This window comes from Clupea harengus, chromosome 26, assembly GCF_900700415.2.
Source record: "Clupea harengus chromosome 26, Ch_v2.0.2, whole genome shotgun sequence".
NCBI lineage: Eukaryota > Metazoa > Chordata > Actinopteri > Clupeiformes > Clupeidae > Clupea > Clupea harengus.
Window position 1 is genome coordinate 2,050,345 of NC_045177.1, and position 24,145 is coordinate 2,074,489.

At 38.3% G+C, this 24,145-nt stretch overlaps 2 protein-coding genes across 2 annotated transcripts in view; both read right to left on the reverse strand.

The window, feature by feature from the left end:
* LOC105905944 (zinc finger protein OZF-like) overlaps window positions 1–24,145 on the reverse strand; it is a 138,920-nt gene that overhangs the window by 6,942 nt on the left and 107,833 nt on the right.
* Window positions 15,296–24,145, reverse strand: part of LOC116219764 (zinc finger protein 850-like) — a 31,037-nt gene continuing 22,187 nt past the window's right edge. The window contains exons 5-6 of the mRNA XM_042703870.1: window positions 22,947–23,594; window positions 15,296–16,524 (exon numbers count right to left, since the gene is read on the reverse strand). Of these exons, the coding sequence (XP_042559804.1) occupies window positions 15,296–16,524; window positions 22,947–23,594 (1,877 nt within the window). The remainder of the gene's footprint in view (window positions 16,525–22,946; window positions 23,595–24,145) is intronic.

The following is a 24,145-nucleotide window of genomic DNA, read 5'->3' on the forward strand; positions in this document are numbered from 1 at the left end:
AGTTAACTTCAATGCAGTTGTCAATGCTTTTTTAATATCTCTTTATTTATTGGCTAGAACATACTTTACACTAAACGAATTGGACATGACCGTATACCACCATTAGGAGGCCAGAATAAGCAAAAATACCAAGCTCTTAGTAGCCCATGGTAAAGACATCATATAGTATCTCTCAAAAAATTTGTTTGAGTGAAGCACAACTTAAAGCCAACAAACTAAAATTCATGCCTTTAAATGTAAATAAAAATGGTGATGGATTTCTTCTTTAATTTTCACCAATACAGTACTCCAGTGTGGATCCTCTGGTGTGTCTTGAGAGAACTCTTTTGATTAAAGGCCTTTCCACACTGAGAACACTGATGTGGCTTTTCTCCAGTATGGATCCTCTGGTGTCTTTTGAGATGACCCATTACAGTAAAAGCCTTTCCACACTGAGAACAATGATATGGCTTTTCCCCTGTATGGATCCTCTGGTGTGTCTTGAGAGAAGACATCTGACTAAAAGTGTCTCCACACTGAGAACAATGATATGGCTTTTCCCCTGTATGGATCCTCTGGTGTGTCTTGAGAGAAGACATCTGACTAAAAGTGTCTCCACACTGAGAACACTGATATGGCTTTTCCCCTGTATGTGTCCTCTGGTGGATTGTAAGTTCACTGCTACTTTTGAAACCCTTCCCACATGTAGAACATTGATATGGCTTTTCTCCAGTATGGATCCTCTGGTGTGCCTTGAGAGCACCCTTATGACTAAAGGCCTTTCCACACTGAGAGCATTGATGGGGCTTTTCTCCAGTATGGATCCTCTGGTGTCTCCTGAGAGAAGACATCTGACTAAAAGTCTTTCCACACTGAGGACATTGATGTGGCTTTTCCCCAGTGTGGATCATCTGGTGTTTGTTGAGCTCACCCTTATGACTAAAGGCCTTTCCACACTGAGAGCATTGATGGGGCTTTTCTCCAGTATGGATCCTCTGGTGTTTCCTGAGATTAGACATCTGACTAAAAGTCTTTCCACACTGAGAACACTGATGGGGCTTTTCTCCAGAAAGTGCAGGAAAAGTTTTGAAACACTGGGAGCATTCATGTTCTTTCTTCCTTGTGTTCGATTGCTGATGTCTGATGACATTCTCTCTTCTTTCCTCTGTACTCCTTTTGCTAGAATGGATCCTTTGAACGTCTCCTATAACATTAGAAAACATTTTTAATATCATATCCTCACTCTACTTTATTTGTTACATTAGCACTACAACACTGAAAACAATGTATTTTTCAATGACTGGCTATTTGCTAGAATAGTACTTGAAAGTCCTTTAGGATAAAAGTATCCACCTAGAGACTGCACTGTAAATGTAAGCAGAGATTCAGAGACATGTAGAGATCTGGAGACAAAATGATGGCAGACATTTTAAATGTTATAAATTGAACAAATTATTCCAAATTATTTCCCATAATTAAGGTATTCCCATGGTATCTCTATTCTCTCAATAGGTCTCACATTTCATTAAGTAAAGCACAAGATGAAGCCAGGGGGTTTTATTTTTGTTTTTCAATCAATTTTTCACTAACCGTAGTTCCAATGGGATGAAATATTATTGAATCTATTATTATTGTCATTATCATATTAAATATTATGCCAGTTATCTAGATGATGTTACAGTCTCTTCAATTTTACTCCTTCAATTATAATAGGTAGAAACCCTTCCAGAGTGCCTGTGCAGCTTCATATTGACACAAGTTCACAATTACAGATATTAACACACGCTAGCAGCAACCAAAATGTTTCCTTACGCTAAAGACAAATAGTTAAAAAGCTACGATAGGCAGAAATCCTCTAAGTTCCCTTGCAGCTTCATATTAACATGATGTCATACTCAATTCATATTAACTATCATATTGTTCAAGTGGTTCATGATACAAACTAATGTGCAACTTACCTGTAGGGTTAGAGTCATTGTGACCATATTCTCTCAAATCAGATGTTTCCTCCTGTTTAATTTCCACTGGTGAATACTCTTCTTCTTTGTGGGTCAAGGTTGGTGATGTGTATATTTCAGTCTTACAATCAGGTTCCAGTCCAGGCTTTTCTTCCACTTTCTGAATTGCAGACAGATATTCTTGCAGGAAATCATCAAATTCTTCTTCTTTGAACTCCTCCTTCACTGACATGAGCAGTTGTGGTGTTTCAGTAGATCCTGACATTTCAGACTTCAGTTCTGTTTCTCAAAGATAATCCAGTCAAACCTTCATTCAATGCAAGACTCAAATAGTGAAATGAGCAAACAAAGAACTACAGTGTAGTTGAACTGTTGGAGATTTACACTACTAGAGTATGCCTCCAAAGAATGACACACATAATCCTTCAGAGCATCCCAGTAAGGATATCCACTAACATTCCTTCAATGCAAGGATAAAATAGTTCAATAAAGAACTGCAGTATAATTGTATTTTTGTTGAATTACACTCATACATTATCTATCCAAACATCCCAGTGTCTACAAAACTGAATTACACACATACAGTATTCATCAAAACATCCCAGTGTCTACCTTACAACGGTGAGTTCAGTATCCATCCAGAGTATCCCAGATCCTATCTTACAACGGTGAGTTCAGTATCCATCCAGAGCATCCCAGTGTGTACCTTACAATTGTGGGTTCAGACTCCCCTCTGTGGTGTTATTATAGTGCTTCTTCTGTCTGACCCATTAGCTTCCTGGGTTCAAGCCTAACCAATCAGCTGCAGGAGCTTTTGGAATGCAATCTAGAAAGACAAGGGATTATGGGCAGGAACTACATGTCTCTGAGCACCGTTTACACCTCTGATGGTCCTTTAGGTGGGCATGCCCATTGCTCAACCTGCTGAAACTACACAAAGGAGTGTAGTGGGGGTGGGGTGGATGTGTGAACTGAGAGGTGATGGGTAGGGAAGGGTAGGGGGAGTAGGGTGATAATCTGAAGAAAGCCTCCATTCTTAATCAGAATTTTTCATGTTTGAGGACTTTTCATTTGTTTTTGTTTTTTTTATGACTATGGGTGGCAGTGGAGTTTATTGCCCAACTAGAATATGTGTACTATTTGTATTAATAATACAACAGGAATAAATACATTGTTTTAAAAGGCTTTATTTTTGGCAGCAATCCCTCTGAAAGCAGAGAAACAGATTCAAACCTATATTGACATTTACCAGCAAACCTTATGAATGTAATACAGGTCACAGAGGCATCATAAGAATGAATGGGGCTCTACTTTTCAAACATAGGCATCCATAGTGTGTTCATCAATGATTCATGGACTTCTCAAGTTACCAAACTATAGAAAGATATCTTTTCATCATTGTGTAGGATAGAACCATGATGGTAGAATACTAAATGAGTTAGTGATTAGATAAAATGTGTGCTCAGTGCCTAACATAAATACATTTTTGATTCATTCTTAATTGTTTTATTCACTGAAGTCTCCTCGCTGAATCCATGTATAAAAAATGTTAAACTTTCTTCGAGGCTGAGTTGATGTGACCAGAGGTGACCTTTTTTTTAACCACAAATCTTAATAAACCATCTTTGTTTCACCCAATGTCAGCCTAAATGTACAAATCTAGGTGGTTATAAAAGATTTTCTCAAACCGAACGGAGCGCTGTAAAATATATGGTTGAAACCATGGCATTAATTCAAATCCATATTATTTCAGCTGATGTCAGCATTATGTTTACATATCGTAATAAATGTGTTTCACAAACCATTTGCACACATTTTAAACATTTCAGTCCACGCTTTGGACACTTATCTCTCTATTTAGCTGAACTCCTCCACCCAGATGGCTTAATCAGTCCCAGCTGAGTGCCTTTTACACACTACAGCACAGGTCAGTGATGAACTTTACCATTCAAAACTAAAGTGACATACATGTTTATCAACAGATAGCCCATAAACAGTTAAGTAGCAAATGACAGCGTTGCCAAGCTACTAGCATGTTGAACAACTTTGTGTGGATTCCACCTTTTCTCTATTATTACCATTGGAGCAGACACACACACACAGACACAGACACACACACACACAGACACAGACAAACACACACAGACACACACACACTTACACAGACACACATACACATGTACACACACACACTGTCCCTGACAAGTAAAAGTTGTCTCCAGACTGTTCTTAGCACATCTGATCACACAGCTGGTCATTGGTAACTCCAAAATCCCCTTTTCATACAAAGCTACAGTACTCAGACAATGTCCTTGGTCACTCTATGTGGAATTGCACCACCTGCCTAAACTCTTCACAGGTTTTTTTTATAATAGAAGGCTATCCCCTCACCATCAATATAAAGCCTCTTTATTACAATAAAACTAAAAGTACATGCATGGTGAGAATACAAGGCCCCTTCTGAAAGCCAACAGCTTGGCTGTTATCAGGTGAGGACAATCAAGCTAATTATGCCCATTCATCACCCAGAGACTGTTGCACTGCCACTGCAAAACCAGTGGGGGTGCAGAAGGGCCTAACAATACTCACAAGTGATCAGTGTTTCCTTGCTGCTCACTTAAAGCCTTTATATTCCAGGCCACTGCAGGATGCAAGTCACTTTGGATAAAAGTGTCTGCTCAATTTCAGGCCCTTACTTTTATCTTGTGTTACATCATATGTGTTATTGTACAGTATATTGTCAATTTCTGTGTCTAATTTGTGTTTTACTATATATTATTGATTTCTAGCAAAAGCATTTGTGTAATTTATTTAGTTCATTAAGTTCAAGTTACTTATGATTACTTACAGAGTGATTGCTGGTTCTGCTCCTACCTACTTAAATACTCTTGGAAGGGCAAATGTACACTATTCCTTTTCGTAGTTCCACATTGGTGGAACAAGCTGCCCAGCTCTACCAGAGCAGGGGCGTCCCTCTCTACCTTTAAGAAGCTCTTGAAGACCCAACTCTACCAGAGCAGGGGCATCCCTCTCTACCTTTAAGAAGCTCTAGCTCTACCAGAGCAGGGGCGTCCCTGTCTACCTTTAAAAAGCTCTTGAAGACCCAACTCTACCAGAGCAGGGGCGTCCCTCTCTACCTTTAAGAAGCTCTTTAAGACCCAACTCTACCAGAGCAGTGGTGTCCCTCTCTACCTTTAAGAAGCTCTTGAAGACCCAACTCTTTCAGAGCAGGGGCGTCCCTCTCTACCCTTAAGAAGCTCTTGAAGACCCAACTCTACCAGAGCAGTGGTGTCCCTCTCTCCTTAAACTTGCACTTAAAGTAGTTACATTCCTGCACTTTTTTTTACATTTAGTAATTTAGCAGAAGCTTTTATCCAAAGCGACTTACAAGGAATTTTGCATTTATCCATCAGGAGCAGTTAGGGGTTCAGTGACTTGCTCAAGGACACTTACACACTTGGTAAGGAAGAGTGGGGAATCGAACTAGCAACATTCCAACCTTTTAATTACTAAACGACTCCTCTACCTCCAGTACCACTTTTCTATTTCGTATGGATAATAGTGTTTATTGTTACACTAGGTCTATATTGCTCGTAGCTTGACTGTTCTCTCCCTTGTACATCGCTTTGGACCAAATGTAAATGTAAATGTTATTTGTTTGTCTGACAATCTATACAGCATACCCAAAAACACAAAACAACAACAAAAACCGCAATAATAATAATATTATATAGAACAATGTGTTGACCTATATAAAATGCAAGAATTAGTGAATTCATGGATTAATATGGAAGGTTTAACTTTTGCACACTTTATATGGTGAATAATAAAATTTGCAATATCAGGGGAAAATGGCATAAATTGCTGATTTTGTGGAATGGTATGAAACTGGGGCTGATATGTGACCAAGAACCATTAACTGGTGAATTACACAAACTCGAATAATCTGGACTCTCCTGTATCTCCAATTTAACTAAATAAAAATATTAAACAACTGAAAAACAAAAAAAAGCATGTGGCTGTTCGAAAACCTCCATCTCTCTCTCTCTCTCTCTCTCTGGATGTGCAATGACAGTAGACAGTACAACTATACTGCATTTCTTTGTTTTCACATGTTGACTATATCTGTCTTGAAAGTAATTTGAGTGAGTAAAATATCGCCAAGTTAGCTAATTTATTTTTATCATGTTTTCTGCTCAGTTTTCTTGAAACAATAGAACAGGATTTCTCATTATAACTCATTTTCATTTCATAACATTCTACTATGGCTGATGTGAGCATATAATCAAATATGTAATATCAAGAGACACTAGAGAATCCACAACGGGGAGTAGCCGTATCGGTGTACTACATGTGGGAAGAGATTCAGCTGTATCTCAGATATCACTGTCCATGTTTTTGAGTTGTTTAATATTTTTATTTAGTTAAATTGGAGATACAGGAGAGTCCAGATTATTCGAGTTTGTGTAATTCACCAGTCAATGGTTCTTGAGCAGGATCTAATTTATTTTCCCTGTAGAGGTTTTTAAAAACAATATCATATTTTCAATGTGTATACTTGCTATGAGGTTCACCCTCATATTGAGAGAGATTTTTCCACAGAAATATGAGAGTTTGGAGAGAATGAGGAGAGGTGTTTGTTTACCTGTTTCAGATGATATTTCAGGGTTATTGTTTTTTTTTAGACATGACATGTGAACAAAAATGATCAAGGAATGATCATCTTTCTTCTCTTTATATTTTTCTAAACCCAGAGCAAATGTCCTCTGTTCTTCAAAAGTAGGTCTCCCTGATGTAGTTATTACATTCGGTCAGGAAAAGAAACTCATCATCCAACTCATCAAATGTCCTGTTCTTAAAAAGTAGGTCTCTGATGTCATCATCCACTACCCCTTTACTACAGTGAGTGCAGAGCCTGTTTTCTCAAGGTAGCCATGTTTTTTTGTGTCTACCCCTTTCAATGACAATACTATGTCCCTCCCGCCCTCCCCATGTCCTCTTTCTTTCTTCCCCATCTCTGACACTCAACACATCTATGAGCTGTAGACACTCTCCATATGAGGTGCTGTTTAGGCCATCAATCTCGGGTGCTCGCACAAACACTACTTTTTTTGTTGTACAAGCGCTAACTGCTGCTTGTCAATTACATATTGTACACACACAAACACACATCCCCCCACCCCACATATACTCTACATACTTGAAAAATGTTTTCAAATCGTTTTTGTACTCAATTTTTATTTCAATCTCTACCACATCACACGTTTCAAATATGAAGAAATAATACTTCATCATGTACTTCACATTTTGCTTAAAACTCATTAAATCCAAAATATTTCAGTAAGTGATACTCCATCATGTGTTAGCAGGGCAGCACATCATATGAATGGTTTTTGACTGGTAAGCCTGTTCTCCTGCTTGCATCCTCTGATGAACATTGCACTTTTTTGTGTACTGCATGGATGAGGCCTTTAGGATGTATTTCCTGATTTACCTTGAGACTAGATATTCTATTAAAGGCCTTTCCAAACTGAGGACCCTGATAAGGCTTTCCCCTTCATCCGTGATCTGATGGGTGGTTAGATGTGAGCTACTCTAGTATGTATTTTCTGATGTGTCATGAGATTGCCTTTGATATTAAAGCATTTTAAACAATAAGAACACTGATGTGGCTTTTCCCCAGTGTGGATCTGCTGGTGTCTCTTGAGAGCAGATATTACATTAAAGGTCTTTCCACACTGAGAACACTAATATGACTTTTCTCCAGTATGGATTGGCTGGTGATTCTTGAGTTCACTCTTTTGACTAAAGGTCTTTCCACACTGAGAACACTGATGTGGCTTTTCTCCTGTGTGGATCCGCTGGTGTCTCTTGAGATTAGACATTTCAGTAAAGGTCTTTCCACACTGAGAACACTGATATGGCTTTTCCCCAGTATGTGTCCTCTGGTGGTTTCTAAGTTCATTACTACTTTTGAAACCCTTCCCACATGTAGAACATTGATATGGCTTTTCCCCAGTGTGGATCCGCTGGTGTCTCTTGAGATTAGACATTTCAGTAAAGGTCTTTCCACACTGAGAACAATGATATGGCTTTTCCCCAGTATGTGTCTTCTGGTGGTTTCTAAGTTCATTGCTACTTTTGAAACCCTTCCCACACGTAGAACATTGATATGGCTTTTCCCCAGTGTGGATCCTCTGATGTTTCTTGAGATGACCCTTTCGACTAAAAGCCTTTTCGCACTGAGAACATTGATAGGGTTTTTCTCCCGTATGGATCCTCTGGTGTGTCTTGAGATTAGACATCTGGCTAAAAGTCTTTCCACACTGAGAACACTGATGGGGCTTTTCTCCAGTGTGGGTTTGTTGATGATTTGCAAGAGCAGAAAGTGCAGGAAAAGTTTTGAAACACTGGGAGCATTCATGTTCTTTCTTCCTTGCGTTCGATTGCTGATGTCTGATGACATTCTTTCTTCTTTCCTCTGTACTCCTTTTGCTAGAATGGATCCTTTGAACGTCTCCTATAACATAATAAGACATTTTTTAAATAGCATCCTCACTCTACTTTATTTGTTACATTAGCACTACAACACTGAAAACATGTATTGTATGTTTTGTAATGTATTTTTCAATGGCTATTTGCTAGAATAGTACTTGGAAGTCCTTTAAGATAAAAGTATCCACCTAGAGACTGCACTGTAAATGTAAGCATGTAAATGTAAGCAGAGATTCAGGGACATGAGTTAGAGATCTGGAGACAAAATTATGGCAGACATTTTAAATGTTTTAAATTGAACATACTCCAAATTATGTCCCATAATTAAGGTATTCCCATGGTATCTCTATTCTCTCAATAGGTCTTACATTTCATTAAGTAAAGCACAAGATAAAGCCAGGGGTTTTTAACTAACCTTAGTTCCAATGGGATGAAATATTAATACATCTATTATTATTGTTGTCATTATCATATTAAATATTATGCCAGTTATATAGCTGATGTTACAGTCTCTTCAATTTTACTCCTTACATTATAATTGGTAGAAACCCTTGGGGTGCCTGTGCAGCTTCATATTGACATAAGTTCACATTTACAGATATTAACACACGCTAGCAGCAACCAAGATGTTTCCTTATGCTAGAGACAAATAGTTAAAAAGCTACGATAGGAAGAACCCCTCTAAGTTCTCTTGCAGCTTCATATTAGCATGATGTCATATTCAATTCATATTAACTATCATATTGTTCAAGTGTTTCATGATACAAACTAATGTGCAACTTACCTGTAGGGTTAGAGTCATTGTGACCATATTCTCTCAAATCAGATGTTTCCTCCTGTTTAATTTCCAATGGTGAATACTCTTCTTCTTTGTGGGTCAAGGTTGGTGATGTGTATATTTCAGTCTTACAGTCAGCTTCCAGTCCAGGCTTTTCTTCCACTTTCCGAATTGCAGACAGATACTCTTGCAGGAAATCATCAAATTCTTCTTCTTTGAACTCCTCCTTCACTGACATGAGCAGTTGTGATGGTTGAGTAGATCCTGACATTTCAGACTTCAGTTCTGTTTCTCAAAGAAAATCCAGTCATTCAATGCAAGACTTATATAGTGAAAATGTGCAAACAAAGAACTACTGTTGGAGACTTCTACAGAACGCTTCCAAATAATGACACACATACTCCTTCAGAGCATCCCAGTACCAGTCAGTTCAGTTGTGTTTTGCAAAGGAAATCCAGTCTAATAAAGAATCCCATTGCCTACCTTACCTTGGTGAGTTCAGTATCAACCCAGAGCATCCCAGTCTCTACCATACGATGGTGGGTTCAGACTCCCCTATGTGGTGTTAATATAGTGCTTCTTCTGTCTGACCCATTAGCTTCCTGGATTCAAGCCTAACCAATCAGCTGCAGGAGCTTTTGGAATGCAAATTAGAATGACAGAGGAGAGGCTTGGTCAGGGTTCAACCTGCAGATACAACACAAAGGAGTGTAGATGGGCCATTCCTGGATGTGTGAACTGAAAGGTGATTGGGTAGGGCAGGTTCTGTGGGGGTGGGTTGGAGGTGTGAACTAAAAGGTCATGTGGTAGGTGGTGTGGGCTGGTAAACTGAAGAAACCCTCCATTGCTCTTCAAAGCTTTTCATACTGTACTGTATGTTTGTGTGTGCATTTAGGTAGGCCTATATGTATGTGTGTGGGAATGTATTCATGTTTTCTAATAGTTTATAACTTGATATGAGGACAGAGGATATTATAAGACCTTTATATAAGCATCCAATCTTCGTTAAAGCTTTGTGTGTTTGTGTGTGTGTCATTTCTGAATACTTTTTATTTGTTTTTTGTTATGACTGTGAACGGCAGTGGAATATCTTGCTCAACTACAATCTGCACTCCTATTATTAGGTACCCTACATTAAGGACACAACAGAAATGAATACAATTCACATGAGTCAATTTACAGAACTTTGTTTCTTTTTTTCGTAGAACGTCCCATAAACAAACAGGAAAAGACTCTTATCCACATACCCATACAACAGCATACATTAAATTATAAACCTGCAGGTAAATAAGCCATAGAGACACCATAGACCTGATAAATGGGTGCCTATGTTTCATACAGACCCCTCAGTAGCCTGATCACCAGTGATTCAGCACTGGTAAAGAAAACATCACAATTAAACAGAAATAAAATAATAGGTTATGATAAAGTACACGCAGGGTCATATCCTGGCACCAGTACCCCAGACATTTAGCCCTGTTAACAATGAAAACTTTTAATTTGTTATTTGCCTTTGATTGTGGGAGGCAGTGGCGTATCTTGCTCTGCTACAATGTCTGCAATCCTTTGCTTACTGTAAGTACCCTCCATTAATAATAGAACAGAAATAAATGCAGTAAACATCATTGAAAAGGGTATTTTCATCATCATTGTTTATTCAGGGAGAAATTGACTGAGCACAGGGCTCTTTTGCAGCAATGCCCTGATTGAGGCCACATAGTACAGAAGAACAATACATAAACAAACCACAACAAAACGAAACAGACAAAATACATTTAAAAAAAAAACACACACCAAACAACTCAGAAATTAAGCATAAAAAATAAATAAATAAAATAACATAAAGTAAAAAAAATTAAATCAGAGAATCATTCAAAACAACAACATTGAGGCACATCCTTATTATCTAAAAGGCTCTTAAATTGGTTGACAGACAAATACTTGGTTAATTTCAACTCCACTTGAATAGTGTTCCATTTATGGGAAGCAAAGAACTTAAAAGCTATTTTACCTATATTAGTTTTTGTAAGGGGGATTTCAAGGGAGATGAGGCTCTGTGACCGTGTATTATGACAGATGGATTTTAATTTTAAAAGTGACATGAGATAATTAGGCAGTTTTCCCACTAAGGCTTCATAAACAAATAAAAGACAGTGTTTTTCCCTCCTGTCTGCTAGAGGGGACCAACCAACATTCTTGTATAAGTTACAGTGGTGGGTCCTGAAAGCGTCTCCTGTAACAAAGCGAATAGCACTATGGTAAACAGAGTCCAGGAGTTTTAAGGTAGAGGGTGCAGCATACATGTAAACAATGTCACCATAGTCAAGAACTGACAAAATTGTTGATTGCACTATTTCCATTCGGTTTTCAAAAGTAAAACAAGATCTTATTCTATAAAGAGCACCCAGTTTAATTTTAACCTTCTTAGCTAGGTCAAGAACATGTGATTTAAATGACAGCCTATCATCTAGCCAGATACCTAGGTATTTATAGCAAGGAACTTGCTCAATATTAGTCCCAGAACGGGTGCATATCCTATGGGTGGAGGGGACATTATTTCTACCATTGGAGAAAATCATGAATTTAGTCTTAGACTCATTCAGCATCAATTTGAGGGACTTTAGGGAATCCTGTACACAATCAAAAGCATGTTGAAGGTTTGAAACTGCTTGATCTATAGAGGGCGCTGAGGCATACAAAATTGTATCATCGGCATAAAAATGGACTTTGCAATGTTCTAGATGGTCACAGATATTATTAATGTAAAGTGAGAACAATACCGGGCCTAAAATAGAGCCCTGAGGGACACCAGAATTAATTACTAGGGCCTCAGATGTAAGGCCTGCAACATCTATACATTGTGTTCTACCCGTGAAGTAGTTTTTGAACCATCTGAGGGAGACATTATCAAATCCCAGGGAGTTCAGTTTGCCAAAAAGTATCTCATGGTTTACTGTATCAAAAGCTTTCGACAGGTCAATAAATAAAGCGGCACAACATTGTTTCTTGTCTACAGCAGAGGCTATGTCATTTACCACAAGGGTTGTTGCAGTAATGGTACTGTGGCCAGCTCTGAAACCTGATTGAAAGGGGCATAAAATTGAGTTTAAAGATAGAAAAGAGCTAATTTGCTCATTTACAAAGGATTCCAACATTTTGGCTAGGCATGGGAGCTTGGAGATCGGCCTATAATTGTTCATATCATTTGGGTCTCCCCCTTTATGAAGGGGCACCACTAATGCAGATTTCCAGATGCTAGGAATGTAGCCAGAAAAAAGTGATAGATTAAAAATGTGGGTCAGGGGTCTGGCTATAATGGGGGCAGCAAGCTTCAAGAGACGTGGGTCTAACTGGTCTGCACCCACTGAGCTCTTCATACATTTAGAATTACGAAGAGCAGAGAGGACTTCATGCTGTTGTATTGGTCTAAAAGAGAAGGATGTGGTTGGGTCAGTTCCCAGTGACCTGGCATCAACAGTGAAGTTATCTAGCACTCCATCCGGTACATCAGGGAAATTAGAAAGGTCAAACAAAGTGCCGCATTGGATAAAATGATTATTGAAAGCATTACAAACTTCCTTAGGATCATTAATTGCTTTATCTTCCAGCATGATCTGCTGGGGTAGTGTAGGTGGGGAAACCCCTTTAAGAGACTTAACTGTTTTCCAGAATTTTGTTGGATTACTACCACAAGCAGACAAATGATTCACAAAGTATTTGGATTTGGCCATTTTTACCAGATGTGTGCATTTGTTACGAAGGTGTCTAAAAGATTGCCAAGCTGCAGCAGAGCCAGTGGATCTTGCTAATGCCCAGGCCTTATTTCTATTAGTAGTGGCCTCACTTATATCATGAGTAAACCAGGGATTAAAACGATTTTTTATCCTACATTTCTTAAAAGGTGCATGTTTGTCAGTGACAGCATGAAAAACCGACAGGAAATGACTCAAGGCAACACCTACGTCCGGAATAAGCTCTATAGAGGTAGGATTGCTGGATAGCAAGTCAAATAAAAATGCCTGATCGTCAAGATTTTTGAGGGACCTTTTATAAACAATTAAAGGGGCAGCACCCTTTCTCCGTCCATCCCTGATGCAGCCCACTGGACAGTGATCACTAAAATCCAAGGGAAACACACAGGTGTGCAGGTAGTGCTGTGGCCTATTAGTAAGAATGAGATCTAACAGAGATGAGTTACTTGGGATTTTCATATTTGGGCGGGTGGATTCAGTAACCAATTGGGTAAGATTTGACTCTAAGCACAGGTCTTGAAATTCATTGGCTACAGGTGAGAACCAATCTAGGTTAAAATCGCCTAATATGACAGTTTCGCAGCTAGACACAGAAGAAAATTTTTCAGAAAGACTCTGTAATGCTTCTGGGACAGCAGTATTTTGGCAGTACTCCCACTGAAAACATAGGAACAGACTCGTACCTATATAGAGATTTATCAGCAAACAATAAGAAATAATTAAACATTCAGGTAAAGAAGCAAAAATGTGTTCAGCCATGTGTTCTTCCTCAGAGAAGCCATATATACACCATAATAATATATATTTCATACACACCCATCTGTAGCCTAATCATCAGTGACTCATGTAAACACCTGCATTCAGCCATGTGTTCTTCCTCAGAGAGTACTGAAGTTACCCAGCTACAAAAACCTTCTTCTTCAGTCTGCAGAAGGCTAACGATCCAAACTACACGTCTCACTCTACTGAAGTTACCCAGCTATAGGAATCCTCTTCTTCAGTCTACATAAATGTCATGATGGATCCAGCGATTTACCAAATTAAAAGCTTTATTTTTGCAGTAATCAAAACCAATTTACAATTAATTAGGCATTACAATATCAGCATGCAGGTAGCAGAGTAACACAGACATCACATGCATGAATGGTTGTCTACATTTCATACGTCCCCATCGGTAGCTTGATCATCAGTGGTTCATGGATACATCTGTATTCAGCCATGTGTTCCTGCCCAGTGACTACTGACGTTACCCAGCATAAGAAACCCTCTTCTTCAATCTGCACCAGGTTATTAATCCAACCTACATCAGAGAACATATCACAAACATCAACACTGTCAACTGTTACAGCTATCAGCATAGCGAGTATGCTAACATTCATGACCCGAGTCAGGAGCTTGGTCCTTCTTGAGAATGCTGTCATGACCCAAGTCAGGAGCTGGGTCCTTCTTGAGAATGCTGTCATGACCCGAGTCAGGAGCTGGGTCCTTCTTGAGTATGCTGTCATGACCCGAGTCAGAAGCTGGGTCCCTCTTGAGAATGCTGTCATGACCCGAGTCAGGAGCTGGGTCCTTCTTGAGAATGCTGTCATGATCCGAGTCAGGAGCTGGGTCCTTCTTGAGAATGCTGTCATGACCCAACTCATGAGCCGCAACATAAATTTGAGCCAGACCACAGAGTTTACAAAAACAGTTTGATTTTAATAAAACAAAAATAGTGGAAAATAGTAAATGTTTAATTTGTGTTTAACTATATTTAAATCATTTCTATAACAAAATAATTTGTGTAATTGTATAGATGTTTGTCACACAATCTATACAACCTACCCAAGAACACAAAACAACAACAATATCAACAATAATAAAAATAATGTTATTATTATTATTGCTTATATGCTCATTTAAGCCATACTAAGAATGTTATTGAAATGTATGATGCATTGTAAATCAATATGCATGAATTTGGAGCATTTTTTTATTGAGTTTAATAAAAGTATATCAGATATAGATCCAAGGATGTTGTTAATGTAAAACAAATTTCTAACATCACACTAACTTCAGAATGGTCATGGGACATGAAGCAGTGGCAGTGGTTGGGACAGACTGTGCATAACCTTATACCACCATTAGGATGCCAAAAGAAGCAGCAATACATTGCAGTTTGATATCAAGGTGTTACTTCTGTGCAATTAAAAACACAGTAAACTATTAAAGTTGCAATATCAGGGATTAATGCAGTAAATTGCTGATTCTACGGAATCGTACCAAACTGGAACTGATGTGTGACCTAATGGACAGTGATATCTGAGCTCCATCTGAATCCCCTCCCACCTATATTACATTGATATGGCTAGGTTCTTGTCCCCAGTATGGACCCTCTGGTGTCTGATGAGATCGCCCTTTTGACTAAAGGCCTTTCCACACTGAGAGCATTGATGGGGCTTTTCTCCAGTATGGATTCTCTGGTGTGTCTTGAGATTACCCATTTGACTAAAAGTCTTTCCACACTGAGAACAGTGATGTGGCTTTTCCCCAGTGTGAATTCTCTGGTGTTTTTTGAGATTATCCTTGTTAGTAAAGGCCTTTCCACACTGAAAACAATGATATGGCTTTTCTCCAGTATGTGTCATCTGGTGGATTTTAAATTCACTGCTACTTTTGAAACCCTTCCCACATGTAGTACAATGATATGGCTTTTCTCCAGTGTGGATCATCAGGTGTGTCTTGAGATGACTCATTTTAGTAAAGGTCTTTCCACACTGAGAACAGTGATGTGGCTTTTCTCCAGTATGTGTCATCTGGTGACTCCTAATTTCATTGCCACTTTTGAAACCCTTCCCACATGTAGCACACTGATAGGGCTTTTCTCCAGTGTGGATCCTCTGGTGTGTCTTGAGATGAGCCATTTGACTAAAAGTCTTTCCACACTGAGAACAATGATATGGCCTTTCCCCAGTATGTGTCAGCTGGTGGATTGTAAGACTATTGCTATTCCTAAAATCCTTCCCACATGTAGTACACTGATATGGCTTTTCTCCAGTGTGGATCCTCTGGTGTGTCTTGAGATGAGCCATTTGACTAAAAGTCTTTCCACACTGAGAACAATGATATGGCTTTTCTCCAGTGTGGATCCTCTGGTGTGTTTTGAGATGACTCATTTTAATAAACGTTTTTCCACACTGAGAACAATGATGTGGCTTTTCTCCAGAATGTATCCTCTGGTGTCTCTTGAGATAACCCTTTTGACTAAAGGCCTTTCCACACTGAGAACACAGATGTGGCTTTTCTCCAGTATGTATCATCTGGTGGATTGTAAGTTCACTGCTACTTTTGAAACCCTTCCCACATGTAGGACACTGATAAGGCTTTTCTCCAGTGTGGATCCTCAGGTGTTTCTTGAGATTACCCTTGTGACTAAAGGCTTTCCCACACTGAGAGCATTGATGGGGCTTTTCTCCAGTGTGGATCCTCAGGTGTTTCTTGAGATTACCCTTGTGACTAAAGGCTTTCCCACACTGAGGACATTGATGGGGCGTTTCTCCTGTGTGTGTTCGTTGATGAATTGCAAGAGCAGGTGCAGGAAAAGTTTTGGAACACTGGGAGCATTCATGTTGTTTCTTCCTTGCGTTCGATTGCTGATGTCTGATGACATTCTTTCTTTTTTCCTCTCTACTCCTTTTGCTAGAATGGATCCTTTGAACGTCTCCTATAAAATAAGAAAACATTTTTTAAATAATATCCTCGATTCTCATTCATTGATATTCTCGATTTGTTCCATTAACACTACACAGAATAACACTGAAAACAAATGTATTTCAGATTGACTGGCTATTTGCCAATTTATTATATCACTTGGAACACAAAATGATAGTAGGCATTTTAAATGTTTTAAATGCAACAGACTGCAAATAATATCTCATTATTATAGTATTCCCATGGTATCTCTATTCTCTCAACAGGTCTCCCATTTCATAGAGTAAAGCAGAAGATAAAGCCAGGTATTCTTTTATCAACTTTTAAATAACCTATTAATAACAGTTATAATGTCCAAGAGTTCCAATGGCATGACATATTTTTAAATCTATTATTATATTATATTATACCAGTTATCTGGCTGATTTTACAGTCTACTAATTTAACCCGTACAATTATACTTGATAGAACAGGTAAACCCTCGGGTGCCTGTGCAGCTTCATATTGACACAAGTTCATATTCACAGATATTAGCATAAGTTATTATTAACACACACCAGCAGTGGCCAAATGTGAAGATGGTTCCCTCAGGTAGAGACAGATAGTTAAAAATCTACGATAGGCAGAAACCCTCTTGGTGCCCTTGCAGCTTCATATTAACATGATAACACTCTTTTCTTCATATTATTTATCATTCAATGTTTAACATCTCCAAATAAATGATTGACATAATTTGTTTTGCTTCATACTAAATGACTTTTCATAATTTAATTGGGAAAAAATTAACATGATGATATGTTTTCAATGTCCTGTACACATGCTTTCATTTAGGTGTTGTTTGGGGTCAATTTGTTAATTGTATAAAATATTTAAAAAATATCAACTGTTTTCGTTGCATTGTTACTATTCTTGATAAAAGAAATATTTTGTATTCCAAATGTTATAGATAACAACAATATGTATTTAGAAATCACATTCAGCCATAAAAACACCAGAAAGATATCTCTTTCCAATTTTAGGTCAATCAGTGAAATTTTATGGTGATCTGGATTTTTCTCAATAATCGCGTAACATGTATTCAGGATGTATGAAAGGAATGGAAGGGGGTATTGTTTTATTTATTGTTTTATTTTTAAGGGCTATTTAGGTCGTCAACAAACTAACCTAAGGTACCTGACACATACACTTGGGTAATTATAATCATTTTTTGGAGGTTTATATTGCTGGGGTCAAATTGACCCCAAGGATATCAGACGTGAGTACAATTTAAACATAATATGAGGGTTAATATCTCTTTATTTATTGGCTAGAATTGTACCTCATGTGGAAGTAATTTAGGACAAACCTGTTCAATGGGATAACTGTCTACCTAGAGACTAAATGTAAACAGAGATACAGACACAAGAGTTAGTTTGCTTCTCTTGATACAAAATAATCTGCAACTTACTTGTAGGTGAAGAGTCATCACGATCACAGTCTCTTAAATCCGATTCATCTTCCTCTTTAATTTCCATCAGTGAAGACTTTTCTTCTTTGCAGGCCAAGGTTGGGGATCTTTCTGATTCAGTCTTACAGTCATGTATCAGTCCAGGCTTTTCTTCCACTTTCTGACTTGCAGACAGATACTCTTGCAGGAAATCATCAAATTCTTCTTCTTTGAGCTCCTCCTTCACTGACATGATCAGTTGTGATGGTTCAGTAGATCCTGACATTTCAGACTTCAGTTCTGTTTTTCAAAGAAAATCCAGTCAAACTTTCATTCAATGCAAGACTAATAAAGTGAACATGCGCAAACAAAGAACTACAGCGTAGTTGTACTGTTGGAGACCCAAGTTTCTACAGTACGCTTCCAAAGAATGACACACATACTCCTTCAGAGCATCCCAGTGCCAGTCAGTTGAGTTCAGTTTTTCAAAGAAAATCCAGTCTAACATTCCTCAATCTAAGGATGATATAGTTAAACAAAGAACTACAGTATAGCTACACTGTTGTTGAATTACACACATACCGTATTTATCCAGAGCATCCCAGTGTCTACCTTACAAAGGTGGGTCAGGTATCAATCCAAAGCATTTCAGTCTCTACCTTACAAATGTGAGTTCAGACTCCCCTGTGTGGTGTTAATATAGTGCTTCTTCTGTCTAACCAATCAGCTGCAGGAGCTTTTGGAATGCAAATTAGAATGACAGAGGAGAGGCTTGGTCAGGGTTCAACCTGACAACACAAAGGAGTGTAGATGGGTCATTCCTGGATGTGTGAACTGAAAGGTGATTGGGTAGGGCAGGGTATGTGGGAGTGGGTTGGAGGTGTGAACTAACAGGTCATGGGGGATGGGGTGGTTAACTGAAGAAACCCTCCATTGTTCCTCAAAGCTTTTCAAACTGTATGTTTGTGTGTGTATTTATGTAGACATATGTGTATGTGTGTGTGAGTGCATGTATGTTTTCTTATAATGTACAACTTGATATGAGGACATAGTATAAAAATAATATAAGACCTGCATATAAGCCTCCAATCTTCTTTATAGCTTTGTGTGTTTGTGTCAATCCAGAATACTTTTTATTTGTTTTTAGTTATGACTGTGAATGGCAGTGGAATATCTTGCTTAACTACAATGTATGCACTCCTATGATTAAGTAACCTACATAAAGAATACAACAGAAATAAATACAGAGTCAATTCACAGAGAGAGAGTTTCTACACCTGTGAAAGAGAGAGAGAGAGAGAGAGAGAGAGAGAGATTGAGGTTTTCCATCAGCCACATGCTTTTTCTTTGTTTTTGAGTTGTTTAATATTTTTATTTAGTTACATTGGAGATACAGGAGAGTCCAGATTATTCTAGTTTGTGTAATTCACCAGTCAATGGTTCGTGAGCAGGATCTAATTTATTTTCCCTGTAGAGGTTTTTAAAAACAATATCATATTTTCAATTTGTATACTTGCTATGAGGTTCACCCTCATATTGAGAGAGCTTTTTCCACAGAAATATGAGAGTTAGGAGAGAATGAGGAGAGGTGTTTGTTTATTGTTTCAGATGATATTTCAGGGTTGTTGTTCTTTTTTAGACAGGCAGTACTCCCACTGAAAACATAGGAACAGACTCGTACCTATATAGAGATTTATCAGCAAACAATACGAAATAATTAAACATTCAGGTAAAGAAGCAAAAATGTGTTCAGCCATGTGTTCTTCCTCAGAGAAGCCATATAGACATCATAATAATATGAATGGGAGCCTACATTTCATACACACCCATCTGTAGCCTAATCATCAGTGACTCATGTAAACACCTGCATTCAGCCATATGTTCTTCCTCAGAGAGTACTGAAGTTACCCAGCTACAAAAACCTTCTTTTCAGTCTGCAGAAGGCTAACGATCCAAACTACACGTCTCACTCTACTGAAGTTACCCAGCTATAGGAATCCTATTCTTCAGTCTACATAAATGTCATGATGGATCCAGCGATTTACCAAATTAAAAGCTTTATTTTTGCAGTAATCAATACCAAATTACAATTAATTAATCATTAATTAGGCATTACAATATCAGCATGCAGGTAGCAGAGTAACACAGACATCACATGCATGAATGGTTGTTTACATTTCATACGTCCCCATCGGTAGCTTGATCATCAGTGGTTCATGGATACATCTGTATTCAGCCATGTGTTCCTGCCCAGTGACTACTGACGTTACCCAGCATAAGAAACCCTCTTTTCAATCTGCACCAGGTTATTAATCCAACCTAAATCAGAGAACATATCACAAACATCAACACTGTCAACTGTGACAGCTATCAGCATAGCGAGTATGCTAACATTCATGACCCGAGTCAGGAGCTTGGTCCCTCTTGAGAATGCTGTCATGACCCGAGTCAGAAGCTGGGTCCCTCTTGAGAATGCTGTCATGACCCGAGTCAGGAGCTGGGTCCTTCTTGAGTATGCTGTCATGACCCGAGTCAGAAGCTGGGTCCCTCTTGAGAATGCTGTCATGACCCGAGTCAGGAGCTGGGTCCATCTTGAGAATGCTGTCATGACTAGGGTTGGGTACCGAGAACCGGTACCAATATGGAACCGGTTCCAATACAACCGGTACCTACCCGGACCGAAATGCAACGCAGATTTCGGTGCTTCATTTCGATGCCTCAGCCAATTGAACACGGTCGCTAGGCAGATTCTGTGGGGCACATGTAAAACTGCCCCAGTTCCCAATGTAAACTTTGTCCTGTGTCGCTCACGCTCATTGGTGTTTTCATAGCAACAGTCTTATCTGATAAATGCCGAAATGAAGCACCGAAATCTGCGTTGCATTTCGGTCTGGGTAGGTACCGGTTGTATTGGAACCGGTTCTGATATGACAGGGAAGAGCAGGCAAGCACAAACAAAACTAGCCATCAACCTTTTAACAGAGAAAATACCGAAAGGTAAACGGTCAAAAGTGTGGCTGTATTTCGCACAAAAAGATTCAAACATCGCGACGTGCAGCAAATGCAACAAAATAATTGCGTGAAAAGAGGGGAGAGTCAACGGCAGATCAGCAACCGAAGACTGAAAAATATACGGAGATGACAGCTAAACTACCAACGGTAGTCTCTTAAAGGGGCAGTACACATTGTCTAGTACTCAGTGTGTTCAAGTAATAAGAGTAACTATAAACAAGATAGAAAAGATAGGTATAAACAAATCATAAAATGGTGAAATTTCATGAAATAAATGCAAACAAAATAATACATTTTTGACTCCAAAGGCCAATATGCTCATATTTTTGCAAAAGTTTGAAGCTGTTTTTTGTATTTATTTATATTTATTTAAGTATACTCTAAACTGTTGTTTACAGTTAATATAATGTTCATAGTTTGAAGTTAAAAAGTTTGAAGCTGTAGTTGGAAGCCAAGTGTTTTCTATGTATTTATATTTATAATATACTTTAAACAGTTCATATATTGTTCAATTTGAAGAAAAAAATTGCCTTGGCAATAAAAAAAGCCTTTCTTTAATGTCGTCAATCGTCGCTTTGTGCTTTAAAAAAAAAAAGTAGCGGTTCAGGCACCGTTTAGGCACCGGTATCTTTTTAAAAGTATCGGTTTAGCACCAGTATCGGAAAAAACCCAAACGATACCCATCCCTAATTGTGTACTTTCAGATACATATCTGTGTGTACAGGCCTCATCGACAGCATCGGAGAGGGTTTTCTCCTGTGCAGGTCATGCGATTAGTCAGGAAAGGTGTTGCATTTTGCCGGAGAAGTCAAATATGCTGATATTTCGACAAAAGAATTGCTGAAGTATTGAAGCTGTAGTGTGTGTACAGAGTGTGTGTGTGTGTTTTGTATTTATTTGTATTTAAGTATAGTCTAAACTTTTGTTAACAGTTCATATATTATTTAAGTTTGAAGTTAAAAAGTGTTTTGTATTTATTTATATATATAATCTACTTTAAACAGTGCATATATTTGGCACTAAAAAAAGCCTTTCTTAAATGTCGTCAATCGTAATTTTTTTTATTTATTTTTTTTATTTTTTATAAAAGTATCGGTTCCGGCACCGTTTAGGCACCGGAATCGTTTTAAAAGTATCGGTTATGTACCGTATCGGATAAAAACCAAACGATACCCATCCCTAGTCATGACCCGAGTCAGGAGCTGGGTGTATATGCATCTAATTTGTGTTTAATATATTTAATTCATTTCTAACAAAAGCATTTGTCTAATTTTGGAGATGTTTGTCAGACAATCTATACAACCTACCCAAGAACACAAAACAAAAACAATAATAATAATAATAATAATAATAATGTTATTATTATTGCTTTTATGCTCATTTCAGCCATGCTAAAATGTGATTGAAATGCATGAATTTTTTTATTGAGTTTAATAAAAGTATAACAGATATATTTCCAGGGATGTTGATAACGTAAAACAAATTTCTAACATCACACTAACTTCAGCATGGTCGTCAGTCCATCACACATATGACATCAAACGAATGGGACCTGAAGCAGTGGCAGTGGTTGGGACAGACTCTGCATAACCTTATACCATCATTAGGAAGCCAAAAGAAGCAGGACTAAATTGCAGTTTAACATCAAGGTGTTACTTCAGTGCAATTAAAAACACAGTAAACAATTAAAGTTGCAATATCAGGGGGAAATGCAGTAAATTGCTGATTTTACAGAATTGTACGATACTGAACATGTGTCACTGATATTGACAGTTATGTCAAACTACATCTGAATCCCTTCTCACGTATAGTAAATTGATGCGGCTATTCCCTGTGAAGGAGTCTCTGGTGTGTCTTGAGATGACTCATTTGACTAAAGGTCTTACTACACTGAGAACACTGATATGGCTTTTCTCCAGTATGGATCCGCTGGTGAATTATAAATTCATTGCTACTTTTGAAACCCTTGCCACATGTAGTACACTGATATGGCTTTTCTCCAGTGTGGATCATAAGGTGTCTCTTCAGTTCACCCATTTGAGTAAAGGTCTTTCCACAATGAGAACAATGGTATGGCTTTTCCCCAGTGTGAATTCTCTGGTGTGTCTTGAGACTACCCATTTGACTAAAAGTCTTTCCACACTGAGAACAATGATATGGCTTTTCTCCAGTATGGACCTTCTGGTGTTCCTTGAGATAAGTAATTTGACTAAAAGTCTTTCCACACTGAGAACACCGATGTGGCTTTTCCCCAGTATGGATACTCTGGTGTCTCTTGAGATGATGCTTGAGATTAAAGCCTTTTCCACACTGAAGACACGGATGTGGCTTCTCTTCTGTATGTGTGGTCTGATGGCTGGTAAGATGAGTGCTCCTCCTGAAACTCATCCCACATATAGTGCACTGATACGGCTTTTCACCTGTATGGATTCTCTGGTGTCTCTTGAGATGATGCTTGAGATTAAAGGTCTTTCCACACTGAGTACACGGATGTGTCTTTTCCCCTGTACATGGGATCTGAGGGCCAGAGAGAACTGCGCTACTGCTGAAACATTCGACCCCTGTGGTACACTGATCATGCTTTTCTTTTTCATGTTGGTTCTCTTTGGTGTCCAATCGCTGCTGTAATTTCTGGTATGAAGTCTTCGTGCACTGGGAGCGTTTGTGATGTTTCTCTTCGTTTGATTTTCCCTCAATGTTCCCTCTTTTGGTAGGCTGAATCCTTTGAACGTGTCCTAAAATATTAGAAAAGGTTTTTAAACAACATTCTTTCTTATCTATCTGGTACATAAGTCCCAAAAAATACTTTCATGTGTTTTAGATTTTTAGCTATTTGCTAGATTTGCATCTCACTCAGAAGTAACTTGGGATAAAAGTGTATACCTAGAGACTAAATATGGAAGTCACTTAGGATAAGTGTATACCCAGAGTATAAATATTGAAGTTACTTAAGAGAATTAACGGATATGTGAACAGTTTCAGACACGAGTTAGAGAACTGGAGACAAAATATTGGCAGACACTGTCTCTCTTTCAACGTCAGACTGCAGATAGTG